Source organism: Cygnus olor, chromosome Z, assembly GCF_009769625.2.
Source record: "Cygnus olor isolate bCygOlo1 chromosome Z, bCygOlo1.pri.v2, whole genome shotgun sequence".
Classification (NCBI taxonomy): domain Eukaryota; kingdom Metazoa; phylum Chordata; class Aves; order Anseriformes; family Anatidae; genus Cygnus; species Cygnus olor.
The window spans coordinates 35,377,196-35,404,768 of record NC_049198.1 but is presented as its reverse complement, the minus strand read 5'-3'; the positions used below and the strand labels follow the sequence as shown (position 1 = coordinate 35,404,768).

Genomic DNA, 27,573 nt, shown 5'->3' with positions numbered 1-27,573 from the left:
ACCTGAACATGAAATCTATTGCTAATATGTCATCATTCATATCTACAGCGTCAAGCGAATGGAAATTGCAGCAACTATGAACTATCATAAAGTTGATTTTACACTCATGAAACAGACTATAAGGATTTTTCTTTTGATTTTTTTTTTCTTAAATGCACTGACTGATCAGTAACTTTCGTTAATTTTCCCTCTGCTCTAAATTGTGCAAAGTCAGTGGAGCTTGCTAAAGGGATTTTTCTTCTGTTCTGTACTCCAAAGTGGTTACAAAGGATACAGTGTGACAAAATTTTGCTAACATTATTTTGCATAGTTTTCCATGGACATTTACTTAAGCACCCAGAGATACTGAAGGAAACTAGATGAGTGAACCATATCTGTACACGATAATAACAGGAATTTCCAGTTGTATGTTGAAATGTGGATTTGGTTACATACAAGGCCAACCAAAGACATTTGTTAACACAATTAAAACAGTTCTTTGGAAGAAAAAAAAAGTCTGCAGAAGTCATCAAATATGTGTTTCTATACTGTAAATGCATTATTCAAATAATAACAATTTAAATTAAAATGCAGATCTGTTTTCTGCAGTTCAAAAAAGACTGTGCTTAGCAGACTCTCAGTTCAGATAAAGAGTACATGGAACAGATACCTGCCCAATACATACTATAGTGTCTTCACATTTTTTCTTTCTCTCTCTCTTTGTTGCTCCTTTGAAACCGGTTTCAGAACTGGTTGCTCCTTTTGAAACTGGCAGACCACTAACTCATCTGGTTGGACTTTGAAGCCATTAAAATCAAGTGGTTTTTGAATTTGTTGCTGAAAAGTCACTCAGTAGTACTGAATGTACTATTAATCTAAGTCCCAGTTCAGGTCTCAGGCTTCCACCATCTTAAGACAATGACGTGGAACAGGCTGATTGTGGGGACGGGGGAAAAGGGAATGGAAAAATAAAAAGCTCACAGGGCTGCTTCTGGAATAAATCACTTCCATATTTTCTTCTCAGTAGGTTAAAACCAAAGACAGAAACTTTTGTACAAACATATTTCAAGCTCTATGGAGCCAATCTCACTATACACCAGCCACTATAGTTTCTAAACAGACACAGAATACCTAGTATCTCTTGCAGGTTCTTAGTTATATTTCTTAATATATTTAAAAAATAATCTATTTGAGTGCTTTATGTTCATATACAGCACCCAGAGTGTTTCAAGACTATTAATGTAAAAAGCTGAAAAATATTCATAGAATCAAAGAATCCTAGAATGGTTTGAATTGCAAGAGACCTTAAAGATCATCTCATTCCAACCCACACCTCCCACCAGACCAGGTTGCCCAAGGTCCCATCCAACCTGGCCTTGAACACTTCCAGGGATGGGGCATCCACAGCTTCTCTGGGCAACCTGTTCCAGTGCCTCACCACCCTCAGCAGTGAAGAATTTCCTCCTTATATCTAATCTAAATCTACCCTGTTTTAGTTTAAAGCCATTATCCCTTGTTCTGTCACTACTCTCCCTGACAAAGAGTTACTCCCCAGCTTTACTGTAGGCCATTTTTAGGTATTGGAAGGCAACTACTGTAAGATATCTCCTGGAGCCTTCTATTCTCCATGCTGAATGACCCCATCTCCTTCAGACTGTCTTCACAGGAGAGGTGCTCCAGCCCCTTGATTATCTTTGTGGCCCTCCTCTGGATTCATTCTAACACTTCCGTATTTCTACATTCTACTTAATCACAATTCTGATTTAAGTCATGCAGAACTGAAAGGAAAAAATTAAAAAAAAAAAAGTTTGATTCAGATAACAGAAATGGTCAGCAATGCATACAGGAATAAGCCATATCAGTTGAGTACCTTTCTTGCAACAGAAAACCATCATGAGAAATATAATAAGAAATATAATTCATATCCCATGGGAAAAATGTAAAAATTCTTATAATGTAAAAGATTGCATCTAGACCTTTCAGTGGCAAGTGAAGGAACTAGCTACTTAGATCACGCTAAACCCATCTTTTGCTCCCCATAAATTCCTAATAAAATTATTGGTCTAAGGTTTGATCCAGAAGATCCATACCTGCTCTATGAGCCAGATATACAACATACGGAAACTGAATCCAGCACACAGAGTGTGCTCAGAAATTTATTTCTGTGATCCATCACAGCTTATTCAAAAACGCACTTTGTATGTGTACTTTGTACTTTCTTAGGAGTGAATACTATATTAAAAAATGAACTCCTGGAGGGATGATATGCTTCTCTTCCTTCTTGACCAAACCTCACTATCTTCTGGTCCTAAAGCAATTTTATTCCTGTCTTCATCATAAATACATATGATAATAAATACATAACATAGTACATGCATACTAAAATAAGAAATTTGTTCCACTGCCTATACTATTTAACCTGAGAAGGAGGGAAGAAGTATCATTGCTACTGAAAGTGTTTAGTAACAATGAGAGAGCAAAAACCTATATAGAACAGAAATAAAATTCCCATTCAAATGGTAATGTCTCTGTAGTATGATAAAAACGTAACACCTTTTGGATAAGACAATGCAGGCATAAATGGCTGTACAAGATGATATTGCAAAAATTCAATACATTTAATTTGAATACACACTGAAACAACACTGTGTAGCAGAAAAAGTATTACTGTGGGTTACCATTTCAAGGCTAGATATTATACATCCTATAGCTTGCAGCAGATTTTTTTTGACAAATCCACAGTTTAGAGTCTAACACGAATCTCTTGCTGCTTTCTTTCTCAAAGGTCTGCAACAAATCTGGTATGATCAGACTGACAAACATCTTGTTATAAGGCATAATGGAGTACAGCCAACATATTTGGATACAGGCTTGCACTACTGATCTGAAAGCTACAAGTAGGGAAGAGAAGTTATGGAAAGCATACAAGAATAAAACTGAAGCTGATTTGAATGTAATCTTCAAATAAGGATTTAATAAGACAATTATGGAATGTTAATTAAAGTGCCAACAGATTAAGCACATTCATCATGATTTAACAATTCCGTATGTGGCAACTGATTATCAAAAGCATACTGTTTGTGCTTTCACATGTGGCACTGCAGTTGACGAGCAATAGAGAATTTATTCAGAGACTGTGGTCATCCACTCACAGCTTTCCAAGTAATTAACATTCAAAATCAAGCTGTTAGGAGCAGAGCAAATGCTTCAAAACTGTTCTGCAAGAAGTCACTTTATTATGACAATGTATTGGCTTTAGCCAGGCTTACAAACCCTCTTGCTGCTTCCTTATTCTCCACATGGATATACACAAGTTTAGCCTACAGGTATGTTTGTGCAAAGCAACTTTTAAAAGTTCAAGTGCCCTTGAATACTACCGTTGTAAACGTTATGGCAACCATAAGAGGAGGATCACATTACCTACCCATGAAACAAGCTATTTAAAGTAAGGCCATGCTGAAGATTTATAACCAAGGAAGAAAGGAAGGAAGGAAGGAAAGAAGGAAGGAAGGAAGGAAAGGACCTAGGGAGAGGGAAACAGACTTTCTGGCACGGAGAGTGAAGATGTGCCAGAATCCAAGCCTTCTGATCCTTGGTGCAAAATATATACCCACCCATCAGTGCTTTTTGTTGATACTGAAATTGACAGTGTCCATAGTTCAGGAGCAAGAGTTTCCAAAACCTTTTATCAGTGTTCTAGAACAGAGGCAAGTCAATAAGCCACGCCAGGATACACTCACAATCATGACAGCAAGGAAATATGCAGGCATACAGACTTACTTTTAAGTCAGAAAACTAAATTTAAACTCAGAACCCTGCCAGTAATTTTACAGTAGTATAATTTTTCTAGGAATAATGCCCTGGCATAGCTTAGTGTGACCCAAAAAGGAAAAAGTTGAAGCATCTCTAATGTTCTCTAATCCCTCCAATGTACTACCTCTCCCTTAGATGGTCAAAGTTCCCTCCACTGTATTCTCCAGCCCTCATCCTCAGGAGGTAGCCTGAGTCCATGCGAACAGGGAATGGAAACAAATAATCCCCTTGCCATTTGCAGTGAGTGACCAAGAGTGGAGTACCACAGTTACAGTCTCTACTGGCTGCTAGAGACAGCGTTGAGCCTAAAGTAATTATATCTGTATTCAGTGCAATAAAGAAGGCTCTGTACAGCTGGGAAGCAAGAGAAGCATTCCTGAAAAGCCTCTAGTCATAAGGCATCACAGGCCATTTTTCAGAAGTCTCGTTATAACTGCTGGAAAATCAACACTGAAGGAATTAGTTCTAACTTGTTCCTCCACTTTGTTTCAGAAAACTTACTAGTAAGAATTTGCTAAAATGTCTACATTGCTTCAGAGTTCTGAGACTTGTGTTAAAAACGTGGCATCTAGATAGGCCTATACATATATATAAAGGTGTGTGTGTGTCTAAATCTATGCAAATAAAGAGCAATTAGCTATATGTGGCATAAATATATAATATAAGCACATATGAAGAAAGTAAGAAAGCTATTAGAACTTCAAAGTAATATGAACCTAACACAGATATATGAAAGCATGAAAAGTGCTAACCTGCAAGCATATAAAGCTATGCAACCACATTTTATTACTCGTACGGTAGCTTAAAATTTATAAAAGAGAAAATGAGGAAATATTTGCTTATCAGAAGAAACATTTATTTATTTATTTTAGTCAGGGAGGCAAGCTAAGTCCCCCCTCCTCCTTCAAAAAATTGAACGTTTTCCTCCAAAACATTTGAGTGAGCTATTTGTTTCATCATCACTGGCTGCTAAAAGATTATAGCTTTCTCATCTAGAGGAAGAAGTTTGGAATACCTCAGGACAGTATCCTGTCTTCCTTGCTAGAGATCTTTTACATTATTCTTTCATTTACTTACTTGATGCTTACCATACACCCATTGTACCTTAATTAATAAATTGCATTAAAATGACTAAACAAAATCTGCTAATAATATGAAAAAGAGGGACTGCTTATTTTAATGAAGACCTTACAAAACAGTGATATTGAATGTCTACTTTGAAAAGTTTGAACTGTAAATATTTTGAGTGTAATAACTATTCTTAACTGATTTCATTCATGAACTATTTACACTATATTTGTAAATTACAGTACCATAAGACCTTTATTAAAATGTACAGAAGCAAGACTTGTACAGAAGCAAGACTTGCACACATAAAGAACATTCCCATATTTTATTTATATATATTTATAGTGCAAAATAAGCTGCTACTTATTTGAATTCCCTAGAGTGGAAACAGTGTCATGAAAAAGAATTTCCAGAACTTCACTGAAGCAAACAAAATAACTACTTAATCTGATGGAAACTAGGGAATTTTTCCGTTGTTAGGAATAGGTATTGGGAACAGTTATTAATAAATTTAAGCTCTGTTTATGTACTGTGGTAGACCAAATAGCGTTCTATATCATTACACAAACAATGGCTTAACTGTTTTTCAATTTTTCATTTTCCTAATGTAGGCAAGACTAATAACTCAGTCTTTCTAAAAACAGCTTCCTTTCCTCCTGCGTCAACTCCAGCACTAGATGCAGTCATGGGACAGTTTTGGCAGCTGTGGAACCTGGATTCCAAGCTTTGGAATGCTTTTTAAAAAAATTTTATTTATTTATTTATTTTTTTCCGAGCAGTGGTGACTTGATTGGCTTTCTAACAGAAAAAGAAAAAAAAAATAGGAACAATAAGAGGTCCAAACCATTTCATGGTCATGCTTCTATCTTTAAAGCTATGGAAAAAATATCATTAACAGGCAATCAGAAGAATGGACAAAGAAGCATTAGGACCCTTTGCAATCTAAATACTGAGATTCAGAATTGAGGCATGTAGGAAATGCCAATGGTTCATCCTATTTTTGTTTTTGATTATCCACACACCTCTAAATATATTTAATACATTATTAAAAAAAAAAAAAAAAAAAGATAAACTTTAAGATACTAACCCCAATAAACTTTTTAATCTGGAAGAAATAACTAACATTTTTATAAAGTAAGTATAGACTGAAAAGCATTTCAAAAAAGTTGTGACAGGAAAAGATTTACACTGAAAAATATCAGTGTTCAAAACGGCAAGTGGATAAGGAGCAGCCATAAACATGGGTTGAACCATGAGGCATAAGTTTAACAAAATATATTTTTAAGAGTACTGAGTACTGAGATACGACAAAACTTGACAATTATCAGTTGTGATAAAAGAAGTAAGAAATATGATGTTACTCAGTAAAATAAGAACACAATTTACCAGCCAGTGGCCTAGTGACTTTCTGAAGTGCTGAATCAAATGAACTGGATTAGATCCAGAATCCCATTATCTGCAGTCAGGTTTACATTTCACTGAAAAACCTGAAAAAGCTGCTTTCATTTCTAAAGAGATTATATTCTCCTACAACAGTAGTTAAACTGTAGCCTAGGGACATCCTGTTGATCTAACGAAACCAACGGGTTATGGCATGAAAGCAAGGTTCACAAACCATGTTCTATCACACCATACACCTGCTACAGGTGGCCTGTGAGAAGGCTGTGACCTAATTGTTTCCCACTGCTTTCCTTACAACTGCAGAGAAAGTCCCAGTTTGACTTGGGATCTCTCTGAAGGTATTATATTTCCTGGTCAGAAAATGCTTAAAGAGTTCCTAATGTCAGACTGCAAGTAAAAGTTCAAGTAGCTCTTCTACACACCCCAAAATATTGAGCTCAATCTCATTGCTTTGTTTGGAGAGACTCATGATTTTTTAATAATTGGGTTGGCAGCAGCAAATGTAAGGCTCTCTTGATTTCACAAGGGAGATCAGTCCTCTACAAAGCAAATACAAACTAGAGGTAGTCAGAGAGGAGCCCTTCTTTTCAACAAATAATTTTTCTTTATTCATCATGTCAGTAGATGTATGGGACAGGCCCTGTAATTCCTGCAGACTGGTGGAGATTTCTCCAGCCCTAAGGAGCTCAAACCAGGATTCTGCAGCATGGTGTTATAACTATTCAGAAAAATGTGATCTTGAACTGAGAACCTTGGAAATTCCTTACTTAACAAGCATGTTCCAAGCATACTGTGCCTCTATACATCAAATAATTAAGACTGCAAAGGAAAAACAACAAAAAACATGTCTCAAAAAATAAAGAATAAATAATTTTTTCTATTTAAATCCAGAAAATTATTCCCTCCTTCTGAAATGTATGAGCAATACACTTTATATCAAATATTACACAGAAAACAAAACAAATAACAACAAAAATCAACCTAAAGGTTAGACACTTTGGTTTTCATTGCTGAATACAGGGTTTGCTATCATTCTCAATTAATGGTGTAGAGAAATTTTAGTTGGTAAGTCTATCACAAAATCAGAACTCAACACAGGCTTACATGGCAAGGTTTTGGCAGCCAGGGGAGATGCAGGGGTGGTCTCTGTGAGCAGAGCCTAGCAGCTGCCCCATGTCAGACTACAGCCAGCTCCAGACGGCTCCAAAAGGGACCCACTGCTGGCCAGAGCTGAGCCAGGGAGCGACACTGGTTGGGCCTCTGGGAGAGGAGATTGAAGGAATGGAAAAACACTGCTGCAAAACAGCAGTTGGGAGAGAGAGAAGTGAGAAGCAGCCCTGCAGACACCAAGGTCAGTGCAGCAGGAGGGCAGGAGGTGCTCCAGACACGCTGTAGAAGTTCCCCTGCGGCCTGGAGGAGCAGGCTGTCCCCCTGCAGCCCATGGGTCCCACATGGAGCAGATCTCCACGCTGCAGCCCGTGGAGGAGCCCCTGGTGGAGCAGGTGGATGTGGCCTGGAGGAGGCTGTGGCCCATGGAGAGCCTTCGCAAGAGCAGGCCCTGGGCTGGAGCTGCAGCCCGTGGAGAGGAGCCCACACAGGAGCAGGGGGTTTAGGGGGAGCTGCCGCCCGTGGGGGACCCATGCTAGAGCAGTTTTTAGAGAACTGCAGTCTCTGGGAAGTTGACGTGGGATCAGTTCAGGAAGGACTGCATCTCATGGGAGGGACCCCATGCTGGAGCAGGAAAAGAGATGGAGGAGAAAGGTGTGGTACAGATGAAGCATTACGGACTGACCATAACTGCCATTCCCCATTCCACTGCACCACCTGGGGAGGAGGCAGAAGAGGATGGTTGGGTGAAAGGTGTTTTTATCTTTCTTTAGCTCTCATTGCTGTAGTCCGTTAGCAATAGGCAATAAATTACAGTAATCTCCTGTACACTGAGTCTGCTTTGCTGATGATGGTAATTGGTAAAGGATCTCCCTCTACGTGTCGCAACCCATGAGATTTTTTATTTTTTTTTTTGACATATTTTCTCCCCCTGTTCTTTTGAGGAGGGGGAGTGAGAGAGTGGTGTGTTGGAATTTAGCTGCCCATTTGTGTGAAACCACCATCGCCATCATAACAGTAACTTCAAAAATGGTAGAAGGCTTCTCGAATCCCAAATAGTATTATCACTGACATTCAGGAACATATCACAACATAGACAGGAACTTTTTATGTTGCATTCTCCTAAAATTGTAGAAGAATAATCTTTAGGGTGTTATTTAAAATAGGTATCCCCTTAACCCTAAGTTTTGTTTCCACTAAATATTCTGAATCATTTTTGGTCTGTTAATTTTTATTTATTTTTCCATAGTTCTTAAATTATTTTTATTATTTTTTTGCAGGAAAAATATAAGAAACAAAACCAACATAATTTAGGCATCACAAGTTTCATATCTCAGTGGCTGCCTTTAAATAATTTTGTTAGTGTAATTCACAGTTACTGGCTATGCACAGGACAGAAAATAATAAAAATATAAATCTTCCTCAGGTTTCTGGTAAATTTTTATCCCTAAAGTTAATGAAGGTAGAGCAAGGATGGATATGCAAGTTGAAAGAAAAAGAATCTTTGACAGCATTTTGAAGAGTGAAGACACACTGTTCAGATGGTAACTTCTAAATGTGGGCCATTCCCACAGAATTTTCCCAGAAAGCATCAGATCAGCTTATGCCATCATCAGGGAAAAATACAAGGATTAAAGACTTTTGTAACTGTTAATTAAGATTCTCACTGCACAACTTAAACTGGGAATCTATGTGCTCACTGATTTTGAAAATTTGCAAACAGAAGCCTAGCCTATGTTAGTCACAGGACTCCTAAAAATAACCAAAGTGGGAAATATGGGGGGAAGTGTAATAAAAGATAGACTTTTTTTTTTTTTTGGATACAGTTTTGATACATTTTTCTCTGTAGCTCATTTGTTAGAAAAACATCTCTGCAGCAAATTTTCTTATTAGATATGCGGTGATCACAGTGTGAAATTACAGTGAAATAAAAAGGATTAGTCCTGTGAATTAAGACAGATTGGTCCTACAGATATGGACTGTGTTTTCTGTCCTGGAAAACTACATTCTATATTTCTGCCTCTGCAACAACAGATTTTGTATTGCAGGCACTTTGTAGCATTTTTTCTGGTATGGTAGTAATCATGCAGTCTTCATTCTTGAAGATGCCTTACCTGCTATCTTCCGCTTGATAGACAGAGGTGCTGAACACTCATAATTGCATTTGAGGTCAAAATTTTTCCACTTGGTTGCTATTTAATGTGAAGTGAATTGAATAAAATAGGACCTTGTGTCTCAGACAGAGAACTCATGTACGTGCTTTTGATGTTAATATCTGTGAGCCTTTGAGTCTACATCTGTAAAATCAGAATGATGTCCTATATAGGTTACAGAAATTAACCTATAAATTAACCTATATATAGGTTACAGAAATTTGTGAAAGTAAATTCACTAGTATTTCAGAAATGGGTATTTAAATTAAATACCAGAGAAATGCTTTTCTTGAAATCAATGCCTATCTTTGAAATAAGTCTGCAGTCTGCATAGCACACAATAAACAAATCACGAGACCACACATACAGTCAAAATATGTCAGGCAATATACAGACGAGTTACTTCAAGGTATTCCATATTACCTATTCCTGACTGAATCAGTCATGCAGAGGAAACAGTATGTGCTTATGTAGTTAAAGATATCTCAAAGAAATTAGGTTGCAGTACAAGTCCCCCAGGTCATACTTAAATGAAGACTGCAATGTCACGTTTTCTACGCGATATTCTTTTAACATCGTTGTGTTTTCATACATATATGTCCTCACAAAAAGAAGGTCACAGGTATGATACAGCATCCTTGTGAAATTAAAAAGTAAAAGACCACTATGTGGAAGTAAAATCTGTGAATAATTTTCAGATTACTTTCTGTTTAGGTGAATGCAATCAAGATACACTTATAAACAGGCAGAAGACTGGCACAAAGCCAGCACAACCCAGAAAACAACAAATCAGTTCACTGGTACTGACACAACTGCAATAAAATACTGCTTGGTCCTCCTGACCACAGGGAATGAATGGTTTCTATGAATAACAATTTCAGCCTACCCCCTTGAGGAGTGGATGGGGGTAGCGGAAGACCAGCACTCTCTGTTCGGTGAATCTTTATTTTAGTCTTGGCAGTCAAGCACTTGCTTGATGCAATTCTGAACTGCCATAAAATTACCCACAGTGAAAGAAAAAACTGTTGGTTTCGCCTGATCTGAAAACTCTTTTAGAGGTTGTAAAGCACTAAGGATAACTTGTTTGAGACAAGATAGATTAACACAAACACAGTGGATTGTTTAATGCCTTCACTCCCTTTGTTAACTGGATTCTTTGACCTGAGCAACAAGACTTATCAAAAGACTTCTGCCCCATCCTTCCGAAGTCCTAGCTCTACATGCTTCCACCAATGATAATTGGCTAACATTCACTCTTGAAAGAAAGGTAACTTCAGGCACTGCCCTCTAAGGCTATGAGAAAAAAGTTGATTTAAAAGGAAGTGAGCATGGCTGTGCCAACATTTAATTACTCTAGAGTCACTTTTATTTTCCTGTTCTACAGAGTCTTTATTTTGAACTTTAATCCTTAAAATACATCAGCAGTTCATGGAAATATCAGAAGCTAATGCACCACTATTTCTGTTATACCACAGTGTGTTGGACACCATAAAATTTCAATCCTTGAAAGTGTTAGAACCATAAATTTACTTCAGTTTAAAGTTAGCTGACTTGCTTTATTTCATATTAAGGCAGGATTATGTTTATGACTCTCAGCTTCTTTACTTCATCTTCGTCTCTTATGCAACATCAGAGAATTAGCTGCTTAACAGACATTCTGAAATTCTTCAGACTTCAAAACAAACATCTTGTCAGACATGCACAGAAGAGAGTGAAAATCGCATTATGCTTTTCATGAAGCTATTTTATCTTTTTGTAATCTACTTTTGCTCATTTTATAAAATGTGTCTTTTTAAAGCATAACTTATTTCTTAAATAATCTAGGAATTGAACTTTACTCATTTAAAATTTAATAACAAATAAACTACCTTTGGATGTGCAAATCAAATAACAGTAGCAAATTAGACTGCCAAAATTCTGAAAAAGAAAAGTTTTCCTAAGAAATCTATAGACCAATCTGTGCTTCTTTCAGAAAAAAATCTCTCCCTAAAAGAATGTAATCTCAAATGCATTTAACACTCACCCTATGTACATATCTTTATTTATATGGAATTTCCAATATTTTTTAGGGCAACATTTCTAATTAATAAATTAAATTTGTAATTTTCTGTAAGTTGATAGAGCACGTAGTGTGTCTGCAAAAATCTGTATTCTCTCAGGTATTTCTGCTAAGATTTTTAGAATAATAGAGTCCTACCGGATCTTCTGTTTTGTGGTTATTCAGCAAATCAGACAGGAAGTCATCATGAAGGCTTTCTCTCCGAATCAATGTAAATTCACGTAGGAAAACTGCTCCTTGGTTTTGGTCTCCACAAACCTATTTTAAAAAATGATATTAGGAAAAGAGATATTTCAGTTCTAACATAGATACAATCTCCAAATAAATAAGGCTGGAATACTGAAATGTCCATTAATGGTCATTTGCCGTCCATTACTAAACTCATTTTAACCAGTCGCCATTGACATTACTGAAAACTGATGCATGCATTGAAAGAAAGCCAGTAAGTTAATAACTGCCATTTAAAAGAGATTCAGTTTGTAAAATATGTTGCTATTTCTTACTTTTAATTAAGGCCTATAAAGCAATTAAAACATAAAATTTCTTTTCTGAAATGAATTTAAATATTTTAAGAGAATAATATTTAGAGTGTACTTTTTATTTTTGGAGCAATTCATATTTGTTCATCAGATTGATCATATTGTCCTAATAAAATAGAGCTAAAAATTTCTGATAGCCAGAAAAAAAAATTTACATGTAAATACATTGGATAGCAAACTTAAATATGCATGTGCATTAAAAATCATTTAAATTTACTTCACGCCTATTGTTTCTGAGTTTAGCAAGGTATGTAATCTATTGGAGAAGGAGTTTGTTTCTTCAATAAGCATCTAAACAATACCTATCAAAATGTCATAGGTGCTATTAAGGCATTGTAACAGTATTTTCTGCAAATGAATGCAAATAAATGCACATCATTCTTCATGTTCCGCACCTCCTTTATTTCTTAGGTTATCCAAGCCAAAGACATAAGAATGGCCTTTTTAATTTTATTTTTAGCTATAAGATAAATGCTGGAAAACTGAAATTAAAGCACCTAGGACTTTTTCCATATTAGTGAAAGATCTTGCTTTTCATTAAACTGAACATAAAAAAAATTCCACTGCAGGTGAAATATCCATAAAGTCTATTAATGACCAAACTGGGAACTATTTTATCAAGAGGAAATCTAGTTTTTCAACATCTCACAACACAATAGGAAGGTGAATCAGCTTGAGAGAATAATCTGTTTTATCGAAATGGGCAACTAATAATATTTTGTATTTTAACATTTGACAGTATAGAGTGCAACTCTAGTATGTATTAGCCAAGTGTAATGGTCATACTTTATATATACGAAATACTGATTTATCTTCCGGTAATGCGCTATTGAGATATAATTACAAGACAGCAGTGGAGTTTCTGGGTACCTTTTTCTCTGTTTCTTAATTTGAAGAACAAGATCCTATAATCTGGAACGACTGATATGCCATTTCCTCATGTTTTTAAGATAAGCACAAGACTTACAAATGGACTGTTGTTATTAGTCACTAGTGCTGCATTACTGAATTTATTTTGCTAAGAAAAAAGCCCATGCTCTGCTGCTTTTATTATTACTATTCCTTGTGTTCATTCTTCTGCAAAGCCAGATGCCATATGTATCCTGGTTCTATTTATCCAAGCTGAGAAGTTCAGAGAGAAAGAAGGGTCTGGGAGTACTGCAAATAAGATGTTTCCAGGGGGAGAATGAAGTATAGATTTGCCACTCCCTGCAAGTCAGTTTGTGTTGCCGTTTGGGAGGAGGCAGTCCTCCCTGCCATCTGGGAAGTGAGATCAGAGCTGCTGCAAAGCTAGTGCAGCTACTAGGGTGACTAGAAGGAGATAAGCTAACAAAATTGAAGTGGGGGTAGCAATATCTCATTGTGAAGAGGGTAATGGGAAGCAATAATAAGTAAGTAAATAAATAAATAAATTTCTGTAAAAGAGAATTTTGTAATTCTGGGGCATTAAAATTCCTACCTTGTGGATAACATTGAGAGATATACCCACTGATAATACTATCATATTATTTAGTTATGTTGATGAAGAATCATCTGCAATTTCAGAAAAAAATACATGTACGTGTCCAAAGGAAAATAAAGCCCTGTTACTGACACATATTTTTTTCTTAATGAAAATTATGGAGAAATCATTATTTTATAAACAAAAAGTGTCCCTGAAACAGCTGATTTTTCATAAAAAATCTTTAATCACAGGAGTGGCAAACAGTGCTCAGCAATAAAAGTTTTTTTCACAAAAGGAAATCTGTATTTTCATTATCCTTACAAGTAGCAGTCCCTATTTGTGGTTTTAAGTGGTGAAGATAAGCAAATTTGATGGTGAATTTATGATTAGCTAACGCTTCTCATGATTTTGTGCTCCTAATTTCAGAAATCAGATGACAAACTGTAAAAAAAATGCTTCCTCAGCAATGATGCACCTTTCTGCTTTGCTTATTTTTAAACAAACTCAGAATCTGAAAAATCTCTTCCTTCTAAGAGCAGTCAGCTTCTATTTTTCACAATTTCTAGATGGTTTTCAAAAATAAACCCAATCTACTTCAGTTATCTTCCTAAGGAATAACCATGTTATCTTCCTAAGTTATCAATAGCTAAAATAAATACTTTTTAAAGAATGTGTTTGTGGTATCAAAAATCTCAATAAAATATTGTTAAACTTTAAAATTTTTATCATACCAATATTAATGCTTTAATAGCTTATAATTACATGCCAAGGAAGTGGATGCCAGAGGCACTACACAGAAAGAATACACAGAAAAAGAGGAGAATAAAGACGTTGGGAAACTGAGGTTGAAAGAAGATGAAAAAAACAAAGAAAGCAGTAATGAAAACACGAATATATATATTTTTTTGCTCAGCAAAACATAATGATAAAGTTTTGAAAAAAAGGAGAGAACTGAGAAGCATGCAGTCATCTAAAATATTTTCTCTCTTCTTAATTTATAACAAATGGGTTTCCCCTTTGAACAGTAGTTCCTCTTGGGTGCACTGTGTAATTGTAGTCTATGTATCTGCTGATGAAACTTAGACCTAGTAGAGGATGGTCATTCTTACTGAGAGAGCTGGAATCAATCCATTTAACATGAGTGCCAGTAAATTGGATTAATATCCAGATAGACTGTTTTCCATTTGTCAAGCTTCCTTAAGATCTTCTCTTCCTTACGGTTACATATATTAGCGCTATTTCATTCTCTTGGGAAAACCATTATCATTGTAACACATCCACCACATCTCTGTTCCTTCAGTTTATGGGCAGAATAGCTTAGAAACCAGTCCTAAATATAAAGCAACTTCCTAAGCACTGAGCAAACCACACAAAAAATGGCCTGGAAGAAATCTGTCACTTAGATGACCAAAGTCAGCGTCTGCAGCAGTAAGTGGCTAGTCAACAACCTGCAAACAACATTGCAGATAAGGTTTTACTAATGCGTACATGAAGCATAACATAGTACCAAAATTTAATAGCATCAGGAAGATATGTGCGTAATCAGATGCCCAACTACCCTTACAAAGAGACTTCTGAAATTGAAAGGAGACCAAATTCCAGCAAAATTCCAATCAATAATATTTTTCTCCTTTTTAGCTCAGTTGCTATCACTCTTGGATCAGTCTAAAGAATGAATTACTACATTAGATCCAATGGTGTGAGTCCATGAGGAATCTTTGAAGAGTCGGGCATAGAATAAGAAAACATAGAAGAGGAAAACATAGAATAAGAGAATAAAATATTTTACACAAGCCAGAGGGTGAAAAGGATACATCCCAACCAACAGAAACAAGACCTCAAGGTGCCAACTGCTCAGCCACAGCTTTTCTTATTTTGGGCTCTCAAAGCCCAAATCACACAGAAAATTATTACCAGCATTAAAAAATGAGGAAAAAAAAATAACATTCAACAAATTTAACACTCATTTAACAAATCAGGTTATTTAAGCCTACTGTTGTTCTGTTGATATTGTTTTTTTGTTTGTTTTCTGGGAAGCATGGAGTGACTTGACAACGATAAAAAGGATTATCTTTCTTTAACAGTAGTACTCCTAGGCATGAGTCTCTTGGATGTTATGTCAGAAACAAATTAGAACAAGAAGCATATACCAGAAAGTAATATATTAAATACCAGAAAGGTAGCAATGACATTTATAGTGAGGGATGAGGAATGCAGGCTTCTAACAAGCCAAGTTATGGTTGTGCAATATTTCTTTTAGTTTAAACTCTGGTCCAAATAGTATAGCAACTTATACATGTATTTCAGCTCCGAATTACTCTCACTAAAAGCTAAGAACAACATTCTACACTAGCTCCTGCACGCTTCCAAGTAAAAGAGTGCCACATTCTTATGTTAGTGGTAAGAGGTAAGAGCTTTACTGCAAGCTTTACTGTATTCCTTGACCCTTCAAGACACAATCATGCAAGAAGGAAAGACATCCTAGAAGACCCACAGATGTGTCTAAGTAGCTGCTAGCTGCCAAACAAATTTAGTTAGTACCACTGGTGCCTCAGACAAATGCTAAACAAAATCTCATAGGGAGTTCTGAAATAAGAAAATTAGTTTTTCTGCATTTAATTTTTTTTTCTACTGTTTTGATCCAAAACTTTATTTTTCTTTATTTTCCAAAATGGAATTAAGAAGGGTAGGGAGGGGTACAAGTCCAGTACCAGGACATAAATTTAGAGGTATCTGTGGTCTGGCTCCAAATCTGAATTTTGAAAGCTGTTTTACCTTTACCAAAGTTCATGTAAAAAGTGAAAACATGTAGAGGTGTTACAGTCTAATTCTGTTGTTGTTAATCATTCTGAACATTTTTCTTTCTCGTGTAGAATGCCAGAAAGCTATGCACAATTTAAAATCTATTCTGTATATTTCCTTCTGGGAATTTCTTCAGTCTGAGCACACTATTTTTCTCAGATGAATACCTGCAATAGGAGATAGTACCCTATTTAATTAAGGACATCAGTTTCCAAATGCTTTATTTCTGTGTTATACATTACACATTATTACACTGGTCATTCAAAACTGTTCAGAGTTTTCCAGATCTTCTGTTTCCCCATGGAGAAATATTGCATATTTCCCAAGTAATCAAAGAGGCTGTGTATTTCTAATAGCATTGACCATTTGAAGTCTTTACTGTTATGAAGTCATCTAATGCTTTAAACCAGACAATCTACGGTTACCGTTATTTGGAAGATAAGGTAGACTCCAAAACAATAAATCTGATTTCTAGGTAGAGGTAAGACTAATGATAAATTTAACTTGGACTTCTGTTTCTCTTTCACCACTGACATCTCAAAGATTGAACTGGAGCTATGAAGATGACTATTCTTGTCATGAAAACTCCCTTCCCTTAAAACTTAATTCTGTTTGGATTCGGTCCATATAATTTTTTTTTTCATGCCACAGCAACAACAACAACAGAAACAAAACCCTTTTTTTTTTCTTATCTTTTTGTGAGGTCAAACAAGATTTATTTATTTATTTATTTTAATTTCTAGGACATTGCAACAAAGATAAAGAAAATTGAAGCTATTGTAATAAATCTCACAGGTGATGAGAGTAATGGTTAAATTCAAAGTGACCCTATATCACAATGACAAATGTACTCATGTGGGATCAGACAGCTTTCCCATGAGCATCTTCATTACTGACATGCTGGACAGTCACCTACTGGACTGTTGTTACTATATAGAAAATACTTAACACCATGTGAGAAACCAGAAGGAAATTCACGTGATGGTGGTACACATGCTTCTCATGCATTCACAGCAAATAGCAAGCTTATAAGAAAGGAGCCATATTCTCAGGATGCTCTTCATATTTTCCTCTCTCTTTTGTCCAATACTTTACTATCCTTTGAAGAAATTCAGCATCACCAATGAGGGTAGAAGAGGCTCTTCCAGCTGTAAGCTGACTAGTATCAGAAAGATTTCTTCCTACCTTTCGTAACTAGTTTGAAGGGTAGGGTTTTCTTTGTTCATGTGGTTGTCTTTTTTTTTTTTTTTTTACCTCCCAGAAGGCAACCTTTATGGGTTAGATTCCCAGCTTTCCCTGGCTTGGATAGTTGGTTGCTACTTCTTGTCTTACAGCTATTACATCTTATTGCTTTGATCCTCTGCTTGCTAATTTATTTTTTTTTTATAAATGGGAGAAAGGCTTATCTAAAATTAAAAGTGAGGTCAATTCTAAACTACCATTTTTTCAGTACTCCAATGTCTTTTTCTAACATCTGAAAATAAAATTCCATGTCCTGGGAAACATATGACAGAAACAAACAAACAAAAAATTCTTTAGTCCTTTGAAACTAAATTTGTCTTGAGACCTGAATATCAACGATATCGCTTTCTCATTCCAGCCTTTCCAAACTCTGAAGATATTATTATTTCTGAATTAACAGTCTCTTAGGAAACTAGCTACTGTTTGTAGTGGTTTTGTAGGTTTAGAATTTTTAAAGAGGTTCTTATTTGGAGTCTGTGAAGGTACTCACAAAGTACCTCAAAATACAAACCCAAATAGCAAATTATTTCCCAAGGGAATGTTTTACTCAATGGTGAAATGTTCCCAGCAGAAATCTTCTTGCTTGTCTTGAAATATATTTAATCTTTTTTCTTTCCTCCCCTTCTTTCTACAGAGACTGAATTCATGATTATCTTAATGGTAATGTCCTGACTTCTTTTTAAAGCTCTGTGAAGGAAATGTGGCTTTGTGCTAATTATTTTCAGTTCTTAAACAGCCACAATAGAAGAGTCTGGTTAATGTATTCATTGAAAGAATTATTTAAGCTCCATTTCAGTCTCTCTTTATAAATGAACAAAAGAAACAAAAAGTGATTTGCACTCAAGAATTACAGCATGAAGTGTCCCTCAAACAAAACCACCAGCTACTAACATCTTGGACAGACATTAGCAACAATGGGGATAAATTTGTAAAGCATGCACACGCCTACACTTGACCTGCAGTGTACCAACAAGAGAGAAAGCCAATATGGCCCCATTAAATGGAGTGGCAAAAATACAGAATGTACAAAAATACACCAATTCTCTTGCTGCCAAGCAACCTTGGCCAAAAAAAAAAAAAAAAATGTTGGAAAAGTTGGGTGGGGGCAGGGGGCAGAGGAGGAGGAAAGAAAAAGAAAAAAAAAAAAAAGGAAAAAAGGAAAAGGAAAAAAGGGAAAGAATAAAAGGAAAGGGAGGGGAAAGGGAGGGGAAATGAAGAGCAGACTATCAGGAAAAAAAAAAAAAAAATGAAGTCACAAAGGAGCAAACGAATCAAACATATAAAACTCCTTTTATATCCTGCTGATTAGAACTTTATTTCTAGCAGTAGTTACCAGAAAACGCACAGGCGCAAGAAAATGTCATGAACAAGAGCAGGGATTTTATTAAGGAACATTATTTAGTTTCACATTTAATGGCTAGTTAGGAGATATTTGGATAGATTTTGGTATGACTTCTGTTCCTCAAACAAGTTACTAAAAAAAAATTAAAAATTAAAAAATAAAATCCAAACTGTGGTTTAAGCTGTATTCTGTTTGAATTCAAGACAGATTGGTTTTCCAGACATGTCAAACAAATACTGTTGTTCAAAATACTTGAAAGTAGACAAACAAATCGCTATATGACACACAACTAAAGAAAACCAAAACATGTGGTCTGGAGAACTTGTTTTCCACTACTTGTTTCATTGCTTTACTTAGTTGACCATCAGCAGGTAAGGAATACTTATCTCCACTCTCTTGTGGTGTGTTTTTCTTTTTTGTTTGTTTGTTTTCAGAAGGTGAATCAGCTTTAAAATGTTCAAAATCGGTATGTGACATCTGAGAAAGTGGAGCAAGTAACAGCTTCAGAAATCATTCTATGAGCCTCAGTATGTACATTTATCAATTCATTTTGTTGCTGGCCTGTGACATCGCCCAAAAGGCTAGAATAGGTAAAATCACAGAATCACAGAATAGTTTAGGATGGAAGGGTCCTCTTTAGGTCATCTGGTCTGCCCCACCCCTACCCCCCCACGTCCCCGCTCAACCATGATGAACAACATCTGGTTGCTTAGAACCACATCCAGGCATCTTCTGAGGATCTCCAAGGAAAGAGACTCTGCAACCTCTCTGGGCAACGTGTGCCAGAACTTGGTCAGCTTCACAATAAGAAAGTATTTGCTGATGTTCAGGAGGGGACCCTCTTATGCTTCAGTATCTGCCCATTACCTCTTGTACTGTCAATGGGCGCCACTGCAAAGAACCTGGCACCATCCTCTTTGCACCTTCCCTTCAGGTATTTATATTCACTTATAAGTTCCTCCCCGAGCCTTCTCTTCGTGAGGTTGAACAGGTCCAGCTCTCTCAGCCTTTCCTCATAGGAGAGATATATTGTGTTCCTCATGCTTTATGTTATGTGATATCTGTATTATTCACATTGTCTTTCACTATAGGATACATATATACAGACTAAAACTCATATTACAGACCTCTAATGCCCCTGTTAGAAGCCTTAGTGTAAAAAAACAAAACAACAATGACAACAAAACAAAACAAAAACAGCCACTACTGTGATTTAACTATGTTTTTTTCTTTTACTACTGTATTGGTAAAATTATTTCAGGTCCAATTCTAACATCTGAATATGTGTGGAAGGTGAGACTGGGTAAAGTACATCTGTTCAGGTATTTATATATTTTGATGAAATTCCCCTTGAGATGTCTCTTCTCTAGGCTAAACATTTCCCACCCTCTTTCTTCACAGGGGAGGTTCTCCAGTCCATTAATCATTTTTTGTGGTCTTTTGTTGGACTCTCTACAGTATGTCCATGTCTTTCTTGTACCAGGGGCCCAGAACTGGCCACAGCACTCCATGTTTGGCCTCACTATTTCTGAACAGAGAGGAAAGATCACCTCCCTTGACCTACCAGGAATACTTTACCCAATGCAGCCCAGATACTTTAGCAGCAAAGGCACACTGATGGCTCATGTTCAACTTGGCATCTACCATGACTCCAAGGTCCTTTTCTGCAAAGCTGCTTTCCAGCTTTGTGGCCCCCAGCATGTCCTGGTGCCTGGGGTTGTTTTTCCCCATGTGCAGAACTTCGGACTTTCTCTTAAGGAACTTGGTGAGGTTCCTGCCAGCCCATATTTCCAGTCTATTGAGGTTCCTCTGGTTAGCAGCATGAAACACTGGTGTATCTGGCACTCTTCTCAGTTTTGTGTCATGAGCAGACTTGCTGAGGGTACACTCTGTCCCATCATCCACATCATTAACGGACATGTCAAGCAGGACTGGACCCAGTATTGACCCCTTGAGTACACTGCTAGTTACTAGACTTTCTGTCACCGACCATTATGCTCTGCGCCCAGCCATTCAGCCAGTTTATGATCCACAACAGAGTATTCCAAATTACATGAACAAAAATCATCTGGCATCAGCAAATCTGTCATTTCTGAATGTTATCTAATCAGCAGTATCAGATTTCAAAAGGTTATTAGTAGGAAAAAATGCAGAAAACAAGGCTAACCTTTACTTAAAAAAAATAATCATAACCAGTTGTACTTGGGCTACAGTTTACTGCACTTTGTATTCTGATGTTTGTTGAAAAAAACAAAAACAAACAAACAAAAAAAAACCCACCTACTAATACAACTTTCTGTAGTAAGAACATAACAACCCAGAAATATGCATACATGAAATAATTGAATTAGGAAACCTAATCTAGAGACTAAACCATTAAAAAAATCGCTTTGCTCAGAGAGTTTTTATTTCAGCTGAACTACAGAATCTTCTAGGCTTCCTTCATCAACTTTGACTGAGCTTTTGGAAGAGGAAGCAGTGGCAAGTTCTCCAGGATCTCTATATCAATTTTCTTGGGGGCTCTGCACAACATTTTCCTTGTGTAAACAAAATTTCACAATGATGATCTTCAAATTTTCTTCAGTATTTGAATCTTGGGTTTTTGAGACCCTTGAACAATGAACAACAGAGAACTTATAAACTAAGGAACCAAACTTTTGCTTCTTATTCACTGTCAAACTTTCTTATGATGCAGAATACTGAACTTTGAAGAAAATTATTTCAGCTACCATTATGGACTTCAGCTCAAAACTTAAAAACAGAGTTCAAGTACTGCTAATGGAAGCTCCTGTATATTTTATTGTTCCTCTATCACATTAATGGAAAATAATAGGGCAATTTCCACGCAATAAGTCTTTGCAGGGTGGGGTCCTTTATGCAAATTATATTCTTTAGAGTCTTGTCATATCATTGGGACTCTGACCATCTCACTGCTTTGTTAGGGATAAGAACTTCAGAAATGCCCTGGCAGACAGCTGATGGATATTAATTACATGTATACTAATTTCTGCTAAGCAAATCACACAGTATTTACAGCTAGCTAGTGTCCTGGTTTCTGCTGAGATAAAGTTAATTTTCTTTCTTGTAGCTGGTACGGTGCTGTGCTTTGGATTTAGGATGAGAATAATGCTGACAACACACAGATGTTTTAGTTGCTACAGAGCAGTGCTCACACAGAGCCAAGGCCTTTCCAAGTCCTTATGCTACCCTGCCAGTGAGGAGGCTGGGGGTGCACCAGGACCTGGGAGGGGAAATATTGCCTGGAGAGGCATATTGCATACCAAATGATGTCATGCTGAACAATAAAAATGAGAGAGTTGGCCAGGAGTGGGATGCCACTGCTCATGTCTGGCTGGTGGCTGGGCATTGACCAGCAGGAGGTGAGCAATTGTATTGTGTGTCACTTGCTTTGTATATCACTATTATCAGTATTTTCCCTTCATTTTCTGTCCTATTAAACTGTCTTTATCATTACCTATGAGTCCTACTTTTTTTTTTTTTTTTTTTTTAATTTTCTGATTTTCTCCACCATCCCACTGTGTGTGAGGGGAGTGAACAAATGACTGTCTGGTGCTTAGCTGCCTGCCGATTTAAACCATAAGAGCTAGATACTTCAAATAGCCAACAGTGTCATTAGTAAACTACCTTTATGACCTGAAATTGAATCACATAGGTTTCAATTAGCCCATTTATTTATAAGCAGGCATTGAAAATTCCAATCAGTTCAAGTGAGTATGTTTTGTTTGTTTGTTTTTTTCTGGCTGGGTAGCTAAAATATCATTATTGCAATCAATACACTGGTTGGCTTTGTTTCCATTTTGTGATCAGATCCATACATTTTTGTGACAATTTGCACAATGCTGAAATAGAAATAACAATTTTTTCTTATTTTTGAAATTTTAGGAGAACTAGTAAGAAATTTTCTAGAATTAGTAGCTTTATGGCATTAGATTTTGCACAAATCTTTCCAGTGTGATTGTCCTTGTATTAGAAGACTTCGTTTATAGACTGTAGAATCTTTTTCCTCACATTGGATTTTACCTTCTTTATTTTACTTTAAAAGTGCATTTGATGAGACTTTTAGTACTTTCTGTCAATAGTAAGAGTTGTTTTAATAACTGTATAGTCCTTTTAATTCTGAACTGTATATAGATATTGGAGTTGGGCTTTTTATCCCCTGGGAAGAACAGAATACAAACAGAAAACAAACAAACAACCACCAACAACAACAACAAAAACACCCTCTATCTTTATAGAGTTGGAGGTTTCATTTTTTATCTCTCTATATTTAGTGTGTGAAACCTCTGTCACATATGTTATCAATGAAGTCATTTGGGTTAGACTCTTGCATTCAGAAAATCTAACTTCTCTCAGATCTTTATGCAATAAATACGGATCTGAAAGGTTTCTGGAGATGATGATAGAACGACTGGGTATTTGACACAAACTAGCAAGTAACAGACCAGATACTCATCTGGAGTAAATTAGCACAGCTTCCTTTAAGCTACTGATTTATAACAGCTGAAGAATTATACCTGCTTTAACAAAAAACTTTATTTTTTGAATCACAGCAGAGCTTTCTAATTATTTATTCATCTTTCTGTTTATATTTCTTGCTGTACTGCTTAGCAAAATACTATGTCCCTAGTTCACTTTTCTGAATGTTTGTATCCCTGCTGTAAGAATGCAGTGGGCAGTGAGGCAGCAGTTGCCCAATGCTGTGTGTGGGTGCATCCAGCCAGACACCAACTCCTCCACACCTTTCTCAGCCCAGGATAAATCCCACTGCCTCACCCCAGCACAACCAGCGTCCCCTTCACCAACCAAATTACAGGCTGTTTTCCTGTCTCCCTATGCAACAAAGTACCCATTTCATTTACACTATTTTGTGTTCCTACTGTCAGCAATGCGAGAATTTCCTAAAATGAGTCACGTAGCTTTTGTGGTAGGGTTACTTGAAGATTCATTTGTTTTGTTTTAGGTACACCTCTTAGTCTCACCACATGGTGTTTCTTCAAGGAATTTGAAATCAAGTCCTTCCCAGTCAGAAGCTACAGGAAAATTTGTCCTGTCTGTTTAGGGCTCATTTTATAGTCCAGGAAAACATACCTTGATCCAGAATTCTAAAAGATAATTTTACTTTCAACTCTTTCTCATTGATCATAACCTGTAGTAAAATGCAGCACTCCTTGTAGGCATTAACTTTAAAAGAAGCAAAAGATGCACGGAAGTTTTCAGATATAAAATGCACAATGCATCAAAAATCCAGATGGAAAGAATCGTCCAGCTGATCTAAACCTCTTGACAGCTTTCAATAGCAGTTCCCATTGTTGCACATTTTCGACAAACAACCGATTTAATATCTTAATTCTGGATTATATATATATATATTTTAATTAATTTAATGTAGTATCCCACTAATATACAAGTAACACTGAGCGTTGTGCCAAGCCTAATGTCTCATTTCATCAGTGCTATGGGTGCTCACAATTCAAGTGCCACTGCCCAATCCTTCAAACTGCCCAGAAGCTGAAACAGGGTGGCAATGTGATCATGCACAGCGTAGATAACTCAGCTGAGAAACTATTAGCAAAGGATGCTATTGAAATGGTAGGACTAGAACAGAACTAGATGTGTAATATGAAGAGTATTTGGAGTTATAGCAGCGAATGATAACATATACTAGAAAGTGTGGTACCCATTATGACTCAGGGATCAAGAAAATCTGAGATGTCTAGAAGTTTCAATTGGAAAAGGTGGCTTATACTACATCTGTTCAGTGTGTCTATGCTTTTGACTGAACTACAAATTGTCAAGCTGAATATCCACCACAGGACTAGATGGTCACCAGTCTGATTCAGGATGTCAGTGTGATCATAGTAATAAATAAGATTTGATGATATCTGATATTGCAATAAATATCTGATATATATGATATTGCAATAAATTATTGAGAATTTATTGTGGATTTTTCTAAGTTAGGACTTATTTTTATTTAGTGTAGTGACTGGACCTTGCTTCATGTAAAAGTGAGATATAATGGCATAATGACAAGAAGTTCAGAACCTCAAACAAAATAGTTTTTGGGGGAGGGATGTGTGTTAATCTGTAAATCTTAAAGAATGCAACTAAGTAATCTATTCATTCATAAACTGTGAAGGTCTGGAAGATTCCACCACTAAACAGAAGTGGTTAAAGCCATAATGTTAACAGTTCCTGGCTTTCCAAAATTGGGTTTTAAACTAGAAGCACTTCATCTATAAACAGGATGATTTCATTCATTTCCATCTTTGTTGATTCACAGCTGTAAACCTCCTGAAAATAGCTATCACTGAACTTCATTGTTGTAGATACACATCAACATTCAGTGCCAATTTGTAGCAGAATATCTGAGAACAAATGGCAGTATACAAAACATGGTATTGTTTTATGTCCAGAAGCTACTGTGGGAAGCCAGACCTGAGCACCACACACCCACTTGTTCACTCCCCGCTCCCAGTGAGAGAGGAGAAAGACGTTGGAAGGAAAGAAGAAAATTCTTGACTTGACACAAAGACAGTGTAATAAGTTAATAATAAATAAACAAATAGCAAGGAAACAAACAAACCAAGAAAAAGAAAAAAAACAAATTATGCAAAACACAATTGCTCACCACCATCCAACTGTGCTCAGCCAGTTTAGCAATGTCAGCTCTGCCAAACTTCCTCCCCAGATTTTATTTCTGAGCACAACATCATATGGTATGGAATATCTCTTTCACCAATTTGGGCCAGCTGTCCTAGCTGTGTCCCCTCCCAGCTCCTGGTGCACCCCAGGCTCATTGCTGGCAGGGCAGCATGAGGAGCTGAAAAGGCCTTGGCTCTGTGTGAACACTGTTCTGCAGCAACTAAAACATCCTAATGTTGTCAGCACTGTTCTCATCAAAATTCTAAACCATAGCACTATACCAGCTACTATTAGGAAAATTAACTCTATCCCAGCTAAAACCAGCCCAGAGCCCAGAACCAGGATATTTTAAAGACTGAAGGAAAAATTCTCTCTCTCAGCTGAGTGCATTAATTCACTTTATATTGAAAGTTTGAAAAGAAAAATGATGTGCAGTGTTTCACAACAGAAGAATGTGAAACAGCCACCATGATAAAAAGAACACAAATGTCTTTAAATGTCACATGTTTTACACCATTGGATTTAAGCATGCCAAGCCGTTGTAATCCTGGAAGACAACAAGCTACAGTTTCCAAGGAACAATGTAGGAATCTATGTTTTGTTAACAAACAGTAGGATTACTTAAAAGCAACTTTAGAGTCTGTTGACAGCCTACTGAAATTTGGAAGCAAAGGAAACTCTCTGAGTTAAACTTATTCTTTTCTATAGGGCCTGTGATTCTTCTCTCACCTCAAGAATGGGGATGGAATCATTTTTTTCTGGCTACCATGAGACAGTTTCTTACACTCTTCTCATTGTCTAAAGAAAAAACAATTACAGGTATCTTGAATATCTGCAGTCCACAGAGTATTGAAATGGTTCCAAAAGAGGTTTAAGTCTCTCCTGTAGTGATTTCATTCACAGGCATGTCTTGATGGAAGACTTTAAATTCCATATAAATAATACATGGGATAAGGAAGATAAATTAGATACTAAGAAGAAAGGAGCTACTGTTGTGAACTATGAAAATTTTGTAAGGCCTCATATAATATACTCCAAACCTTACAGACTGAAACACTATGCAACATAGCTGCCAAAATGCTCTCACTACTTCCTTACCCTAGTGCCACTATGATCCATCTTCTTGGTATTATGATAACCCACACCAGCAAGGAAAGTGGGAAAAATGAACGCTCACACAATAGCCGTGGAAATGATGGATGAGAACACATGGATGAATGTTTCTGTCAGACATCAGAATTGCTCTTCTAGTCTCAGAATGCAGAACTTTTGAAATGATCAGATGTCAGAAAATAAAATGAATTCGAATGAAGATACTGCAAGTGTTTAAAATGACCAGTACACTTCTACAATTCTTTCAAAAACAGAAAAGCAGTATTTACTTTATGACATCAACACCATATGTCGGCAGAGTAAGGAAATAGAGGCACGGACAACAACAAGAGAAAGTAAACACAATATTTTTAGAGGGTATTGTTACAGTTAGTAGATTTGGAAAAGATGAATACTACATGTCACACTGAGTTAAACGTAAATGTGGACTTTAGTGGTAGAAAATAAAAAGCGGTGATAATAAAAGAAAATAATTATTCACTTCTTGATGAAATAGGAAAGAAGTCCTTTATAAATATAACACAACATGCTGTTTTTCACAATTGGCATGAATGCTATGCAGGCTTCCTACTTTTTTTACATGTTTATGGCCTATTCTTTGTCAGTAAACTTGAAGGATCAAAACCATCTGTCATGAGGTACATACAGCTGTCTCCCACGCAAACTGGTTCTATTTAAAAAAAATCTTTAATCCATATTCTGCACAAATGCTTGTCATAAAAGCAATAGATATTCACTAAGCAAGAGATTCTGTGTTGACACAGGGAACTGTAGAGCAATTCAAAAACTAGATGACATTCTGTGAACAGATCTGCTTATGGATAACCTGCAACCAGCAAAATGAT

General features: G+C 36.4%; 1 protein-coding gene across 3 annotated transcripts in view; it reads right to left on the bottom strand.

The window, feature by feature from the left end:
• The window catches only part of ADAMTSL1 (ADAMTS like 1), a 476,605-nt gene that overhangs the window by 341,269 nt on the left and 107,763 nt on the right, over positions 1-27,573 (bottom strand). For 2 of the 3 annotated variants that reach the window (XM_040540933.1, XM_040540934.1), the window contains exon 2: positions 11,719-11,838. In XM_040540933.1, the coding sequence (XP_040396867.1) occupies positions 11,719-11,838 (120 nt within the window). Of the gene's footprint in view, positions 1-11,718; positions 11,839-27,573 lie in introns of those variants that run through there. The other variant, XM_040540938.1, reaches the window with a different exon arrangement.